The sequence below is a fragment of the Glycine soja genome, chromosome 8 (genome assembly GCF_004193775.1).
Source record: "Glycine soja cultivar W05 chromosome 8, ASM419377v2, whole genome shotgun sequence".
NCBI classification, from domain to species: domain Eukaryota; kingdom Viridiplantae; phylum Streptophyta; class Magnoliopsida; order Fabales; family Fabaceae; genus Glycine; species Glycine soja.
In genome coordinates, this window is record NC_041009.1 from 9223746 (window position 1) to 9241475 (window position 17730).

The window sequence follows — 17730 nt, forward strand, 5'->3', positions numbered from 1 at the left end:
GAAATAGCAATCAAGTTACGGTATTCCGACTTAATTTTCATTTAGCCACCTCGGCGAAAAGAAGAAATGGTATAATTTTACAGTGTAATCATACCTAAGATAGGGATCATTCGTATCATAACCAAAATCAGCTACCTTACACTACAAAATATACAATATTATACAATGGAGACGTGAATATACAAAACATCATCAGATAACATTTGCATTTTAACCTACTCTTGAATTGCCACGAGACGGTTATATTCATCAGACGTTAAAACTGTTTACCCTTGAACCCAAAAACAAAACTCACCCCACTCATGAACAGGGAGAGAAGTTAGCCTTGTCCCTTCACTCTCAAAACTAACATCATCGAAACCACGCTCTGTAAAATTTAGCAGTGACTGGTCACACGGGTCCAAATTCCTAAACACCTCGTGATAATTCAGGCAGGCAACTTCAGTTTTGAATTGTTCTTCCAGCTGCAAAACAAAACTCCTTATATTACCCATTTGTTATATGAGCATAACAAAAACAAGATCGACCTTAACAGACAATAACGTTACCTAATGAAATAATAGTAGAAGAAATCTGCATACAAAGCTGTCTGAACAACACCTGAGGCACAGGCTGTAATGGTAAAACAATATAGAAGTCAGAATATTGCTAAGGTTGACATATAATTTCAAAGTAGTTCTTATTTTCAGCCTTTATTACCTATCCATCTAGTAAAACGTGGCTCAGTCATATAGCGGTATATCCAGTTCAGGATGTAAAATGCACGATATGCACTGCATTTTAAAAATAATCAGCACACCTTTTATCATAATAATCAGTACATTCTTAGACAAGTTCAAATTGAAAAATCTGTACAACTTACTAAATCCTCAAGTAATTGTGCAAACATCAAGACAGGAGACAAAGTAGGAAATACATAAGCAGAAAAGTCCAATTCAGCCCAATAAACATCAGGATTTGCAAATCATGTAACATAAATAAGTCTGGGCAAACATTTACATATGGTGCTAATCTATAATACATCACTTTCAAGGAGTTTAATTTCTTAGCTATTTCAAGATAGCAAATATTATTAGTATACCATTGTCACTAGAAGATACCTCAATAACTCAGAAAGGACTATCTGCTAATGATCAGCATAAAAGAGAACATAGAGTGAGCAACCAAAACATAAAGGCAGATCTTCAAAGGAGAACTCAACAGAAGTGTGCATACCCAAGAAAGAATACATATTGCACAGTCAAATTGTCCACATTTCCACTTCTTTGCAACAAAACCAACTGAGGTAATATTGCAACTGCCTCCAAGTATATTGAAAATGCCCAGAAAATCTGTAACAGATTTACATAAAGTCAACTATTGATGATGTTACAATGTGTAACAGAATTATCATAAAGCTAACATGTAATGCAAACAAAGATTGGCAATCAATAAGGACAAGCAATGTATGTTTGGACAGGAAGAACATATGAAACCATGAGATTTATTTGCTTTAACTTTTGCAATATTAACCAGACAATAATGGGAAAGGCCAGTTACACATTCCGCAGATTCCATAAGGAAATAGATATCCCCAGAAGTTTGATAACACAATAAGCAGTGACCCATCTTACCATTTGATGATTTTTAGCCTTTCCCAGTAAATCATGTATCGGAGCCATAAGACAAGTATGCATCACATTTTTCAAAGTTCAAACTATCAAGTATCAACAATGTATCTTTTTTTCCAAGAGTGGCTTAAATATTGTACCAAACTTGGTCATCCTTTCAAGCATGATATCGCATGGGTCCTTAAAATAACTTTTTTTATATTTCCACCTAAAATCTGAAGAACATTCAAAAACCAATTACTTTATTTGGCGAATTAGGAAGAGAAGCAGCCAAACAATAGATTTAGCACTAGGTGGATTTCTAGATAATATAACGACCAATTGTTAATAAACTTACAAAATCATCAGGCCATAATATAAATTTAGTTCAGCTTGGTAAAAAAAAAGGAAGTTTTCATTCCAATAATGTATGACAATCGACTAAGTGCTGAACTGTTAGTAATTCAACTACTGAAATTTATGTTAGAAAGAAGCAGAAATGATCCAGTTTCTAGGAATAAAAGACAACAGGCTCCCAAAATTTGAGACATAAAAAATAGAGTTATGAGGTGATTTATAGAGATTCTATATGAGGGAAGAACTACATTCCTTAGCTGTTAGCACTTAGCATCACTCTGGAACAAAAGGCAACATGAGTCACAGATCCCCTCAAAGAATCAATTGATATAATCACTAAGAAAAATGTTATTATCAATAACACTGGAACATGATAGCTGTATTCTGTCTCTTGCCATACTCAAGTTGGGCATATTGGTAACAATCCCTCACTCAAAAAGAATATAGCATCCAGTGAACCATCACTCTGTAAGCAATTTTTATAGTGCAAAATTACATTCAAATCAAAGGCATGGTTAATTTGCGAATGCACAAATCACATTTTACAATTCCAAGAGAAAAATAATCATTTCAATTTCAAAAGTGAAGGAAATTTGTAATATCAACAGTGATGTTTGATGTATGCTCTTTTCTACCGGACTCGAACCCTGTCCCTTACTGCCATCGTCATAAGACAATTAACAATTACCATAGGGACCAAGGCTGCTGGTGAAGCAAATTTGAAATATAACTTGATGGTGTTCAGTTTATTTTCTGTTTTCCTTTTTAGTTAATGTGATCTCATCAATAATTCGCATCACTTTGCAAAACTCTAAAAAAATAAGATAAGATTCAAAATATGAATTATTAGAAACTAAAGTCAAGCTAACTAGAAAGCAGAGAATAAGAGGTGCAAAAAGGAGAGTGAGTTAAAAAGCAAGGGACCTCTTGAACAGTGAACTTTTCATGCAAGATGAGTGCCAAAGCAAAGCTTGCCCCAACAAGGAAATAGTGGCGAAAAGTGTCTAGGTCCCTATCGTAGCTTCTCCTGACCATGGGATGAAAACGCATGCACCAAAAAATGGCTAAGGAGCTTGCAATGAACACCACCTTCATGAAGGTGTTGTAAACGGATATGAAGTCCGTGAACAGATCCAAATAGCGTGCCACGAACACAATCGCGTACAGCTCTTGAGTCTTGCGAGAAATCCCTGAAAAATAACAGTTCCAATCAATCGGTAAAATGATGGAAATCAAACATAGGAAATTTTGTTTGGCGGAGGAATGCGAGTGACGGAGTGACACTCGAGAATGAACATTTGAAAAATAGAATAAAAAATAGCCCCAATTTTGGGGGAACCGCGAGAGAGAGACCTGAACATGATTTGGTGGCGTAGATTTTGAGGAGGAGGACGAGAATGCTGAAAAGATGGGTCATGTCACCGGCGAGCCTGAAGATGTTCATGGTTTTTGCCCTAGCGAGACACACAGAGAAAACGTTCAAAAGCGGAAAGAGGGGACGTAATGGAAATTGAAAAGGAATCGAAAATGGTGTGCTTGGGTGTGTGTGTGTAGATTTTTGTTTTTTTATTTTTCTTTCTTTCTTTCTTCATTTATTTATTTTAATCGTTTTGGTAGAAGTAGAGTATAAGCGTGTGTTCACGTGGCTTCCGTGCAAAGGAAGGAGCTGACTGCTGAGGTGCCACTCGCCCTCGTCTCACCGCTTCCTTCTTTTTTTTTCTTGTTAAAATTAATGATTTTATCTCCCAATAAAAATAAAAAAATATTAACTCAATTCCTTGTACTTTAAAAATTATATTCTAACAAATATAATCATGTAAAACAACAAATTAATTATTTAAAATGTTATATTTTAATTATAAATAATTTTCAAAATTAAATTTAACGACATATTAATATATTTAATTTTTTTTATAAAATATTTACAAATAATATTTATCGGTGCATGACTCAGGTCATCCATTCTAATTTAAAAAAATATATTTATATTATATGTCTCTTTAAATATTTTAAATTTATCTTAAAATATTTGTTTTTTAAAAAACACATTAATTATATTTTCTAATTTCATATTCATTTATAAGTATTTTATTTAAATATTTTAATTAATTTACAATAACCAAGTTTCATCTTTATTAATGATATTTACGATTACTATTTTAAAAAAAAAATATATGCATTATGTTAAAAGATGAAAAAAAATATAAGACACGAGTATTAGTAATATAACCTGAATTTTTTTAGGGGAATATAACCTGAATTTAAACATGCAAAAACATGAATCGATGAAAAAATTAGTCACCGTCCATCAAGATATGGAAATAGAATGGGAAACAAGAATACGTATTTGGTTGGTTAGATTTATTGAATATATTTTTGAATGGCAAGGATCACATGCTCTTTTCTTTTAAATTCCCAATTTCAAACGAGGGAATTCTTTCTATAATGGTTTTGACATCTTATTTTGAGCACACACTTGGTTCTAGATTTAATTTATTTTGTACGAGACCTAAAGTATGATGGCGATCATAATAATATATTAAAAATCAACATAGAGGAGAAAATGTGCACGATACCCCCTTATATACGCACTTCACAGTTTATACGCTGGGTGGCGCATGCACCTAACATTTGGCGTTTCTGTCACGTCTGTTGTAATTGCTCTAATTTAAAATTTAAAGTAATTATATTTTTTTTCTCAATTAGTTTTTTTAAAATAAAAATTATTCCTTATCTATTTATTTTTTTATCTTTTCAAAATTGTGTTTAATTATGCCTTTTGCACTTATTAAAATTTGGTGTTATGTTTGATACTAATTCCTTAGTTGTGATACTTGTATAGCATATTTTGTGGTTATTTTTTTCCTTTTATATATATATATATATATATATATTATTTTCAATGAATTATTGTATCTTGGAAGAGAAACACATACCTATTAATTTGTTTATTTTATTCCACCAATGCATGTTTCAACTTAGTTTTTTTTTTAACTCCTCTAGTATTATATTTTATGCTTTATATTAATTAATTATTATAAATTTTGTATATGTTATGATTCTGTTTAAACTTATTTTATTGTTATACTTATTATATATGTGTTATGATTCTATCTGAATTTATTCTATTTTTATACTTATTGTGTGTGTTATCTGTGACGTCTTCCCGCTCGGCTCAACATGCATAGCACATGAGGTTTGAGACCATTCTTTTCCTCTCAAATGAGAAATAGGATAAGCCCAGATTGTACATACTCGTATTTTCCTTTCGACCATTGGGGTATATCAGCTTCTGCTTTATGGGTATTGGTTTCAGACTTTAATTCTTCTGGCCCTTCTATAAACCCAACTTAATTTGTTTCAATATAACTTCCATACAAATTTACCCATCTAACAATGAGAAAGTGAAATCTTATCTAAATACCATACAATAACCAACATGTTGTTGGTCTCAAAGTGGATTCGGTCTCTTTAGACGGTGTCATACGCTGAAATCTAGTGGATAAAAAAAATATGAATAAAAAAAACATTTCTTTAAAGATGATTAGTCAGGTTTTCAATCAAGATTATTCATAATCAAAACTTAGTATATGAAAACCATTTTTTCCTGGTTCTATTTAATTGAAAGAAAAATAATCTTTTTTTTTATCTGCCGTTGAAACTCAGAAACCATAGTGTTGTGTTGTTGAATTGTGAAAATGGAAAAAAATCTATAATCCATAATAGAATATTATGTGATTAAAGAACTGGGACTTTGATCTGGTTTGTTTATCTACTAGGCTGCAGCAATAACTGACTTCTGTTGTGTTTAATTGTTCGACAGGGAGAAGTGAGGCGTTTATTAGTTTCTCAACCTGGCTTTTGGATAATTGAAGCAAATGATAAAAATGGCTTTAACAGTAACTACACCTTGCTTAATTGTCATTCAATTGATTTCGCTTCTGCTTAACTGAATGGTTTTAGAGGGTACTTTTTTTCTGCACCAGTGTGCATCTTTTGTCAGCACACAACCAATTGAGATTTCACTTCTCATCAAAATTTCCCTGCATTTCCAATCAAAAGGCCAAACCACACAGCAGCCAAATCTACTTCTCGATCAACTTTATCTGCCTTGATAGTTGACACACGACCCTCATCTTCCCAACAGATGGAGAAAAGATATCCCCCAAAAATACAACCATAAGTTATTTTACAACTAAACCTTGTACCTAATTACCTTTCACTAGGGAATTTGGCATCTATATAATTAAGCACCCTCCCCCATTACACCTTCCATGCATCAAGACATTTTTTGCAATAATAGCTTCTAATTCATTTGCAATTTAGCAACAAAGCAATCTACAGCCTTCAATTACCAACAAAAAAATGGAGCAAACTCTCTTCTTTTTTATGACACATTATAATTGTAATAATTTTGCTATATAAAATATTTTTATAAATTACCTCCAAAAAAATAATTATAATAATTATTTATAGAATTACTTATTAGTTAATATATATATATATATATATATATATATATATATATTTAAATTACATAGTGTGGAATAAAATGGGACAAAACAGTGTTATTTTGTGACAATATTATATAGATAAATAGTATAAAAACTTTAACTTATCATTACATATTAAAATACTACATAATAATCCAAGTTTTAATAAATAAATTGCATTTTATCAAAAAAATAATTATTAAATATATTTTTTGATGAGTCAAAACAGAGTCATCATTCAGATATTTCATGGCAATTTCTTTATTGCTTTTGTCCCTTTTCTTTATTTCTTCCACTCTCGTACTTAAACCTTCATTTCCACACCAAATAAAGAAAGGGAGAAACAAGCACGGTATAAAAACTGGAACTGATGAAGTAGCTGGCAGAAAAACATAAAAGGTAATGGCAGGAAAGTGATGCATCATGCTAGTTGAAACTCAGGAAGAAAAAGAGAGAGAAGTGCAGATATGATAATGTTAATAGAATGTTTGTTTTCAGTTTCACAGGAAGACTACAACTTGGTTCAAAATGAAGCTACGTTATTTTCAAAATGAAACAAGTACTGAGTACCCCTTACAAGGCTTAAATAAACACACTTGGTACGCGGGGTGGCAACGCGTCTCTGATTTATATTTGCAAGTTATTTTCCTTAGAAATGAAGCTACGTTACATTTGGTGCATCCTGGCAACTCTTCTCACGCGGCTGTAACATACAAAGCAAATAAGTTTGTGACAATAATTAACCATTATATTTCTCTAAAATGTGAAATGGTACATGTGCCTTGCTTGCAGCTTGTATATAACTTCATTAACTTGTATTTCCTTTATGCCATTGGGGTATATATCAGCTTCTGTTATTGGTTTCAGACTTTAATTCTTCAAGCCCTTTTAAAACACGACTTAATTTGTTTCAATATAGCCTCCCCTTAAATTTTGAGGATTGTTGGTTCTTCACAGCACACCCAATCAAGGAAGTAGATATTATTATTCAATGGGGGCTGCTCTGGCAATTGCTAAAAATTTTAAGAAACAACCATGCCTCTCAGTGACATGCACAACTTGGACACGGCGATGAATTATTTCTCGTGAGTCTTTCTTCTAAGAATAACTCACAACTTGTTTGCATATAGATCACAAGACAAAAGAAATTAGTAAAGTAATTTAAATAACAAATAGAAAACAATATCTATTTTATCCTCTAGAGTCTAGCTCTAGCCTGTAGAGCTCCCCCACGAATAGGAGCATTTTTTTCCCTTGTTCTATTTAATTGAAAGCATTTTTTTATCTATTCAAGGGTACATGAAGCTCAGAAACCATAGTGTTGTGATGATGAATTGTGAAGGTTGAAGAAACTGTATAAGCCATAATAGAATATTATAATTAAAGAACCTGGCTTCCATCTGGTTTCTTTATCTCCCAGACTGCAACAACAAATTGACTTCTGTTATTTATGTTTAATTGTTCGACAGGGAGAAATGAGGCAGTTATTTGTTTTCCAACCTGGCTTTTGGATGATTAATTGAAACAAATGATAAAAAAGGCTTTAATAGTTAATGCATCTTGCTTAATTGTGATTGATCTGATTTCACATCTGCTTACCTGAATGATAATAGAGAGTGCTTTCTTTTTCTGTACTAGTGTATATCTTTTATCAGCTCACAAACAATTGACATCTCATTTCTCAATCAACTTTATCTGCCTTGATATACCACTTTAATCTTTCAAACGGAAGGAGAAAAGATATCCCCACAAAATACAACCATAAGTTATTTTAGAAAGACTAAATCTTTCGGTGATTCTTAATAAATATTTGAATTTTAGATTTATTTTTTAATAATTTTATTTTTATTTTTTATAAAAATAAATTTTATTTTTATTTTTTATCACTTTTTTAGTCCTAATAAATTAATAAATTTAATGTTTTTTTATAAAAAAATTCATTTTTTATTAGTTTCTTTAAAAAATATTAATAACAAATGAAAAAAATTATCAGTAAACAAATTCAAAATTTATTAATTTATCCTGAACTAAAATATATTAAAAATAAAAAGTAAAATTTTTATTTTATTAAGAACTCAATAAAAAATATTATTTTATTAAAAAATAAATACAAAATTCAAGATATTTATCAACAATAAAACAAAACATATTTCAATCTTTTACAAATAAGCATTGTACCTAATTAGCATTCAATTGGCATCTATATAATCACCCTCCCCCATTCTACTTTCCACACATCAAAACATTCTTTGCAATAACAACTTCCAATTCATTTGCAATTTAGCAGCAAAGCAATCTACAGCCTACGATTACCAACAAGAAAATGAAGCAAACTCTCTTGTTCTCACTCCTACTACTTGCCCCCGTTTTCTCAATCACCACTTTAGCTCAATCACCAGCTGCAGCCCCTAAGGCCCCAGCAAAACCTGCCCCCGCTACACCGGCTCCAGCGCCGGCAAAACCATTAGTCCCTTCATTACCCCAGTCACCCTCTTCAGGTGTTGATTCTTCTGGCAGCCAAGACATTGTGAAGATCCTAAGGAAGGCCAAGTCATTCAACACTCTAATCCGGTTGCTGAAAACCACCCAAATCATCAACCAAGTGAATGCACAGCTTGTGACCTCGAAAAACGGAGGCTTAACCATCCTTGCACCAGATGATGGTGCATTTTCAGAGCTCAAAGCAGGTTACTTTAACTCCCTTGGAGATAGGCAACAAAAAGCACTGATACAGTATCATGTTCTTCCCGTTTATGTGTCCAGCTCCAACTTTGATGCTCTGAGCAACCCTGTGCTGACATTGGCCAGTGACAGCCCCACAGGGTATCAGATAAACGTGACAGCATATGGCAACAGTGTGAACATATCAACTGGGGTGGTGAATGCCACACTCACAGGCATTGTGTACACTGATAAGACACTTGCCATATATCATGTGGACAGGGTGCTCATTCCTTTGGACTTCTCTAAGCCTAAGCCTATAGCTCCAGCACCAGCTGTGGCCAAGGCTCCTAAAGCTGATAAGGAGAACTCTTCAGCAGAAGATGAGGATCAGTCTCAGGCAGCCAAGGACAGCTCTGGTGCAACAAGTTTTGTTAGCATTCATGGAACAACGTTGGTGTCCTTTGGAGTCGCTCTGCTTGCAGCAACAGCTACAATGTCATTTTGACTTTTGAACAATATCCATTTCCAATTTTCTCCGATGTTTTGTTCTCAAAGATAAAAGTAATATCTGTTTTTGAATTAATGGCTTAAATATATCTTTTCCCTTGAATATATTCATTTTATGGTTTTAGTCTCTAGATTTTTCCGCTAGCTTTGGTTCCATAAAATTTTGTTTTATAGTTTTGTCTCTATTATTATTCATGGATAACGTGACAATATCTATTGAAAAATAGACTTATATTTCTTAAATAATAAAAATTAAAATATATATTTTTTAATATAAGAAAAACCTATATAAAAAATTTATAATTTTATAAGGAAAAAAAACAATATCAAGGACTAAAATTGTACAATAGGATTGTATAGTGCCAAAACAGACAATTTCTTTTTTGTAAGAACTAAAAGTATTAAACTGGATTGGGTCTGGTTTTCAAATAGGGTGACCAATGTTAAGTGCATGTTTGTTTTCGGGTGAAAAGTACTTTTGAGATAAAAATAATTTTGTATTTATTGAATTTGTATTGGAATGCATGCAAAACATTTCTGACTTGAATACAAACATGCACAAATTGTTGAAGCCCAGTTATAGGCAGCAAATTGAAAATGGCTACTATTTGTTTCTTTTAAATCTGTCAGACAGTTTCCAATCAACAAAACAAACAAAAGAGTCATTGGGATATTTCCTAGCAATGCTGTTTAGGCAGAGGGATAGGGTCATTTCAATTTCATGGCAATTTCACTCTTATCTTTATTGCATTTAAGCCCTGTCCTTGCTTCTTCCTGTCCAAACCAAATCGGGAGAGAAGCAAGCACTTGTATAAAAACCTGGAGCTGATGAACAGAACATAACATTCCATCTATCTGTTGGAAACTACAACACTATCTGCACACCAAAGGCAATCTTTAAATTTTTATTTGCTGTTCCGTTTTTCTACCAGATTTGCTTCTGATACCATGTTTGGTTTTAGTTTCACAAGAAGACCAAGGAATATCAGAACGATCAATGGGAGCTATTGTTTCCATTGCCCGAAAGCTATGTCTCATCTTTCGCACCAAATGCAGAATGGACGAATGGGAAGAAGAGCCTCTGGAGTCACAATTACGGAGTAGAAGTTATGCGTGGTCTTTCAGTGGTCGTGAGGTCTCTAAATCCACGATCTCAATTGTGAATAAAATCATGAGAGTTCTGGCAAAACCAAACATTTTCACACTTGGGGTGTATGAATCATTAATGCGAGAAAGCGCATAGTGGTGGAGCAAATCACCAGGATTCAAGGGGAACTTGAAAACAGGTTGGGTCTGCAACTCCATGGCAAAGCTACTCTGGAGGACAGATCTAGCTGTTTGTGCGATAGAATACAGATGGAGGAGAAGATCCTTATCATCCTAGATGATCTTCGAGGTCAAATCAACTTGGCCACGATTGGAATACCCTTTGAAAATGATCACAAAGTTTGTTAGTAGCTGAGGTGTTGTCTAACCAAATTAATGCCCCCCAAAAAACAATAATCATCTGAGTCTGCGGGTTAAAGAATTGTTAACATATTTATAGAATTAAATTTGAATAAAATTTGATTTTATAAAATTAATTTTGATTTGCAAGTTATTTTCCATAGCAATGAAGCTACATAACATTTGATTTGGTGCGTCATGGATAGTCTTCTCAAACTGCTGTAACAGGCATAGCAGGGATATTGTGACGATAATTAACCAATATTTTTCTCTCAAATGTGAATTATGAAATGTACATGCCTCCGCCCACAGCTTGTATATAACTCGTATTTCCTTTCTGCGATTGGGGTGCATTTCTGCTATTGGTTTCAAACTTAATTTGTTTCAATATAAGCTCCACTTAACTTTTAGGATAGTTGGTCCTTCACAGCATACCACATCACGATATTATTATTCAATGGGGGCTGCTCTTGCAATTGCTTAAACTTTTAAGACACAACCATGCCATCCAGTGACATGGAATCCCAAGCAGAGGAAAAACTCCGCAAAAGAAAAATGTGGATTGTTTTGTACCTCTAAAGCAAGAAATAATTTCCATTTGTTTTGAGCTCTACGGATTGTTAAACACGGCTCTGGAAAAGACCATGTAAGCTCTAGCAAATCCAAACATTAACATGGTTGGGGTGAGTGCATCAAGCACTTTGCTTACAAACAATTTACTTGAGAAAATGTCAAGTAGAGTAAAGAGATATAACTTGTTTGATTTAACTGTGATTGCAAGAGTTAGAGTTGGATGAAGAAAGAGCAAGGGATCCTTGTCATTCTAAATGATCTTTGTGCTGACATTAACTTGGTCCACTTGGATAGAGAAGGAATCCCCTTTGGAATTAAAAAATTGACCATAAGGGTTGCAAAATGGTCTTGTTATCATCAGGGTGTCCAGAGGGATTGTTCAACCAAATGAACACTGTATTGAACTATTTCTCGTGAGTCTTACTTTCAAGGGTAGCTCACAACTTTCTAGTATTGACATCACATGACAATAGAAATTAATAAAGCAATTTAAGATAGCAAATAGAAAACAGTATCTCTTGCAAGCTCTAGTATCTAGACCTATGAATAGAAGCATTTTTTCTCTTGTTCTATTTAATAGAAATCAAAATAATCTCTTTTTTCATGTGTACTTGAAGCTCACACAAAGCATAGTGTTATGTTGATGAATTGTGAAGATGGAAGGAAGTATATAAGCCGTAATAGAATGTTATGATTAAAGAACCTGGCTTCGATCTGGTTTGTTTATTTCCCAGAGTCCAACAGTAAATTGAATCCTGCTATGTTTAATTGTTCGACGGGAGAAGTGAGGCATTTACTGGTTTTCCAACCTGGCTTTTGGATGATTAATTGAAACAAATGATAAAAAAAAGGCTTTAACAGTTACTACAGCTTGGTTAATTGTGATTGATTTGATTTCACATCTGCTTACTTGAATGATAATGGGGAGTGCTTTCTTTTTCTGTACAATTCGAATCTTTCATCAGCTCACAGCCTATTGAGATTTCATTTCTCATTCAATTTTCCCTGCATTTCAAAGCAAAAGGCCAAGCCATATAGCAGCCAAATTCACTTCTCAATCAACTTTATCTGCCTTGATATATCACTTTACTCTTCCTAACACATTGAAAAAAGATATCCCCACAAAATACAACCATAAGTTATTTTACAACTAAACCTTGTACCTAATTATCATCCACTTGGCATCTATATAAACTAACTCCTCTATTCCACCTTCCACACATCAAAACATTCTTTGCAGTAACAACTTCAAATTCATTTGCAATTTAGCAGCAAAGCAATCTATAGCCTTCGATTACCAACATGAAAATCAAGCAAATTCTCTTGTTCTCACTCCTACTACTTGCCCCCTTTTTCTCAATCACCACTTTAGCTCAATCACCAGCTGCAGCCCCCAAAGCCCCAGCAAAACCTGCACCTTCAAAACCTGCTCCTGCCACACCGGCTCCAGCGCCCGCAAAACCATTAGTCCCTTCATTACCCCAGTCACCCTCTTCAGGTGTTGATTCTTCTGGCAGCCAAGACATTGTGAAGATCCTAAGGAAGGCCAAGTCATTCAACACGCTAATCCGGTTGCTGAAAACCACCCAAATCATCAACCAAGTGAATGCACAGCTTGTGACCTCAAAAAACGGAGGCTTAACCATCCTTGCACCAGATGATGGTGCATTTTCAGAACTCAAAGCAGGTTACTTTAACTCCCTAGGAGATAGGCAACAAAAAGCACTGATACAGTATCATGTTCTTCCCGTTTATGTGTCCAGCTCCAACTTTGATGCTCTGAGCAACCCTGTGCTGACATTGGCCAGTGACAGCCCCACAGGGTATCAGATAAACGTGACAGCATATGGTAACAGTGTGAACATATCAACTGGGGTGGTGAATGCCACACTCACAGGCATTGTGTACACTGATAAGACACTTGCCATATATCATGTGGACAAGGTGCTCATTCCTTTGGACTTCTCTAAGCCAAAGCCTATAGCTCCAGCACCAGCTGTGGCCAAGGCTCCTAAAGCTGATAAGGAGAACTCTTCAGCAGAAGATGAGGACCAGGCTCAGGCAGCCAAGGACAGCTCTGGTGCAACAAGTTTTGTTAGCATTCATGGAACAACGTTGGTGTCCTTTGGAGTTGCTATTCTTGCAGCAGCAGCTACAATGTCGTTTTGATTTTGAAGAACATCCATTTCTCCAAGTTTCTAATATGTTTTGAGGACAAGCACGCAACTGCTGTGGAGTTCTGTTTATGTTGTTTTCTTCTTGAGCTGTGTATTGAGTAGGAAAAGTGGTGTCTGTGAGTTATGTGAACGTTTGTTCTGTTCTTGTTTTATCATCAAGCGAAAAAATATGTGATTGTTTTATTGTCAAAGGCAAAAGGATTATCTGCTTGTTTTTATGCTTTTCAGTTATATGCACCGCTCGGAATCTTCTTCCTCTTCCTCGTCTATGGGCAGCATCAATTGCAGCCTAATTTGTTGAAACTGAGACCGGGGAAGCATATTAGTCTCGGAAATATGTATAACTATGAAATAATAATAATAATATTTTTGAATTTTATTATATCTAATTTATATCTATTTTTTTAAGATAAAAATAAGGTCATGTTTGATAAAATTAGTTAAAAAGTTATTTAAAAACTGAAAAATTAGTTGACAGTTAAAAATTGAAAGTTGAAAAACTAGTTTATTAAATTAGAAATATTTGATAAAATTAAATGTAAAATGATAAAAAAATAAAAAAATTGTGATTTATTTAAAAAAGTTAAAAAAATATCAAAAATAAAAATTAAAGAAAATATAAGCTAACATTTTTAAAAATATTACTTTAAATAATATTTTAAAAAATACTAAAAACCATTAAAAAGAATCTAGTGAAATATTTTTCCAAAAATATACATGTACTGAAAAAGTACAAGAAGTCAAGAACTTATTAATCTCATGCTCCTGGGAATTGAGCTCACCAAAGAAAAACTATTAACAAGCATTTCAAAATGTTTCTATCAATTAATACCATTAGTCTTTTAAAAAAAATTAAAATGTTTGTTACGCATCACTTGTCTTTTACATTTATTAAAGATGTCTCCATTAATTCTCTTTTTCTTTATTTATCTATTAGGTGATTTGTCATTTTAAGAATGTAAAAATATGTGAAACAATCAAGGCTAGCTAGCTTCTCACTTGATGGCTTATAATAAGTTGACAATCCACTAAACTACCTAATTAAACTACTCTTTACTTCACATAAATAATATTAAAAGTAAATATTAATACGAATAATATAACCGTTAAATAAAAAAAATAAGTATGTTAAATAATCAATACGAATAATTTAGCATTAAATAGGTTATAGTAAAAAAATGCTTCTCGTACTAAAAATACAACCGTTATGTGTGAAGGATACGCCCAAAATTGCTAAGGGAAAAACGTAATCTTACAAGTAAATAAAGTAATTGAAGGTGCACTTATACACATCCTCAAAAAAATTCACTTCATTATAAGTCTTTAGATTAAGAATTTGAGGAATATATTTATATAATTTTACCATACAATAATTTGTACAAAAAAAAAACGTGAGACAGAATATGTCATATATATAGAGAGAGAGAAAAAAAAATCATACTAATGAAATTGTTGTAAAATTTGTTATATGAATAATATATTCTCCAAAAAAAAAGTTGTATTTTTAATATTATTATGTTTTGGGATGATATTATCAAATGGAGAGATATAGGTGCTATGAGAGAATTCAGGTATATATATGATTAGCCCTCCATCCTTACCTGAATCTCTCTCAGACAACGCCACTTAAGATTGCTATACCATATTGGGCTTTTGCTCCCCCTACTTGATGGAACTTCTAAACCAATATACAGACTCATCGTCCCCTTTCCACCTATATTTTATCCCATGCATCCAACTGATTGCAACAATGATGTGAAAGCAAAATAGTTCCAATGCATATGCATATGCACACTTTAACATACCTTTGGGTTCAAAAAATCCCCTCCCTCACCACTTATCACACTTTGATGCGCCACCTTTCCGTGACAAGCAAAGGAGATTTGTTCTTTATAATTTACAACTAGGAATATCTTTCCAACCAAACCATTGCACCTTCCAATCATTGATGATATCATTCCCTTCCTTCCAGCCTCTAAAATATATAAAAGGCAACCCCTTCTCCCACTTTCTCTCACACCCCCAAGCACTCCAAATTAAGCAGTGTAATAGTCTTAAAAAAAAAATCCCACACACCTATCATTAACCCTAGCCAAAACCCTAGAAATGATGATCATGCAAGAAACACAATCTCTTATTATTCCCACCACAATTCTAATACTAGCACTATTCTACACCACTTCAGCCCAACTCTCACCCATTCAACCCCCCACAACATCACCCTCACCACCACTATCCCAACCCTCCCCGCCATCTCCGGCACTTCCCTCGCCGCCGGCGACCGCGCCGGCGCCAGGATTCAACACTGTCCCTCTTGTCCCAGTAACCCCAAGTGGGGCCCCCACACCCACCACCATCATCCCGAAGGGCCCCACCATTGACATAGTCCAAATCCTAAGAAAAGCCAAAAGGTTCTCCGTCCTCATTCGCCTCTTAAAAACCACACAACTCATCAACCAACTTAACTCACAGCTCGTAACTTCAAGCTCAGGAGGGTTAACCCTCTTTGCACCCGAAGACAGTGCCTTCTCCAAACTCAAAGCAGGGTTCCTCAACTCTCTCACTGATAGACAGAAGGTGGAGCTCTTACAGTTCCACACTCTCTCTTCCTGCATTTCAATCTCAAACTTTGATACCCTCACGAACCCGGTTCAAACGCAGGCCGGTGATGACCCTCAGAGGCTGCAACTAAACGTCACCACTTACAGCGGTAGCCAGGTCAGCATGGCCACGGGCGCCGTCAACGCCTCCGTCACCGGAACCGTTTACTCCGACAACAAGTTGGCCATATACCAGGTGGACAAGGTGCTTCTCCCTCTTGACCTAGTGCTGCCAAGCAAGGCGCCGGCTCCGGCACCGGCGTTAGCGAAAAAGGGGTTGCCGAAGGCTGATAAAGGGAATTCCACGGCGGCGGACGATGGAGCTACCGGCGGTGATGATGACAGCGACGGGAAGGCCTTGCAGGCGGGTGTTTCTGCTGGTTGTTCGATGAAGTGGGTGAATAATGTTGTTGTTATTGGGGTAGTGGGTTTGGTTGGTGGAGTTTTGATGTAAGGTGAGTGTGCATGGATAAAGGGATTCCAAAATTTTTGTTGTGCTTTTGTGAGTAATATATGTAAAATTCCACGTGTTTGGGGTTCTGGTTTGTGGGTAGAGGGTAGGGTCAAACTGTATCCATGCATGCATGCCATGCTGGGTTTCTTTTGCTATGTTTCTTCTTCTTTTTTTTTGTTTGATAAGTTGTGCTTTGTGTTAATTAATTGATTTGTCTGGCTTTGTAACCAGATTTATAAAAGAAAAATATTCTGTATATATTTTTTCTTTTCAAAATGTGTATTAATTAATTAAAGATGGTTTATTAATTTGCTGCTGGAAAAGTAACTAACGAGCATGTTCAATTAGTAGTTATGCTTGTCTGATATGTAACTAATTGGATGCACGGTGCATGATATTTTCTTCTTTAGATCGAGGAGGTCGATCAGGATCATAAATTTTATACTCCTACAAATTATATAACTGCTAGATATGACTAATGATTAACAAAGTATATTGGATTACATTGCAGTTCAAAATTAACTCGATCAGTGGTAATCTTATTTTAACTCTAGCTAATAAGATTGACTTATGAATAGAATGAAATAAGAAAGAACATGATATGCATGAACTCAAAAGGAGTTACATTTTCATATAGTAGTGAATGATTATTTTTTTTCCTATCTATTCATATTCAAAGGGTAATTTGAATCTTAAGTAATACGAATCAAATAAGTTATCTAAAGAAATATAGAAAATATGATAAGGAGAAATTCTTAAGATTTGAAGTCAATTGAATTCCTTATCACTTAAATTCACATTTGTTAGTTACATATAGAACGAGTTAAACATTAGAATAATTTACGTACCAGAAAAAGTTATATATAGTAT

The 17730-nt window shown here is 34.2% G+C and overlaps 4 protein-coding genes across 4 annotated transcripts; 3 read left to right on the forward strand and 1 right to left on the reverse strand.

Annotated features, from left to right (window-relative positions):
- On the reverse strand, window positions 1-3527 carry LOC114421968 (ER lumen protein-retaining receptor A-like). The gene is made up of 6 exons (XM_028388124.1): window positions 3300-3527; window positions 2871-3136; window positions 1216-1331; window positions 700-773; window positions 549-612; window positions 1-464 (listed from the first exon to the last, which is right to left on the reverse strand). Exons 1-6 carry the CDS (start codon window positions 3388-3390, stop codon window positions 428-430), a joined length of 648 nt encoding a protein of 215 aa, XP_028243925.1. The 5' UTR covers window positions 3391-3527; the 3' UTR covers window positions 1-427.
- A 5152-nt stretch (window positions 3528-8679) lies between these two features.
- LOC114424454 (fasciclin-like arabinogalactan protein 12) lies at window positions 8680-9734 on the forward strand. The gene has a single exon (XM_028391305.1). The coding sequence runs from the start codon at window positions 8763-8765 to the stop codon at window positions 9606-9608; it is 846 nt and encodes a 281-aa protein (XP_028247106.1). The 5' UTR covers window positions 8680-8762; the 3' UTR covers window positions 9609-9734.
- Window positions 9735-12849: 3115 nt separating this feature from the next.
- Window positions 12850-14037, forward strand: LOC114423355 (fasciclin-like arabinogalactan protein 12). The gene has a single exon (XM_028390085.1). The coding sequence runs from the start codon at window positions 12932-12934 to the stop codon at window positions 13796-13798; it is 867 nt and encodes a 288-aa protein (XP_028245886.1). The 5' UTR covers window positions 12850-12931; the 3' UTR covers window positions 13799-14037.
- Window positions 14038-15809: 1772 nt separating this feature from the next.
- Window positions 15810-17118, forward strand: LOC114423542 (fasciclin-like arabinogalactan protein 11). Its single transcript, XM_028390344.1, has one exon. It carries the CDS (start codon window positions 15913-15915, stop codon window positions 16858-16860), a length of 948 nt encoding a protein of 315 aa, XP_028246145.1. The 5' UTR covers window positions 15810-15912; the 3' UTR covers window positions 16861-17118.
- The last annotated feature ends 612 nt before the right edge of the window (window positions 17119-17730 follow it).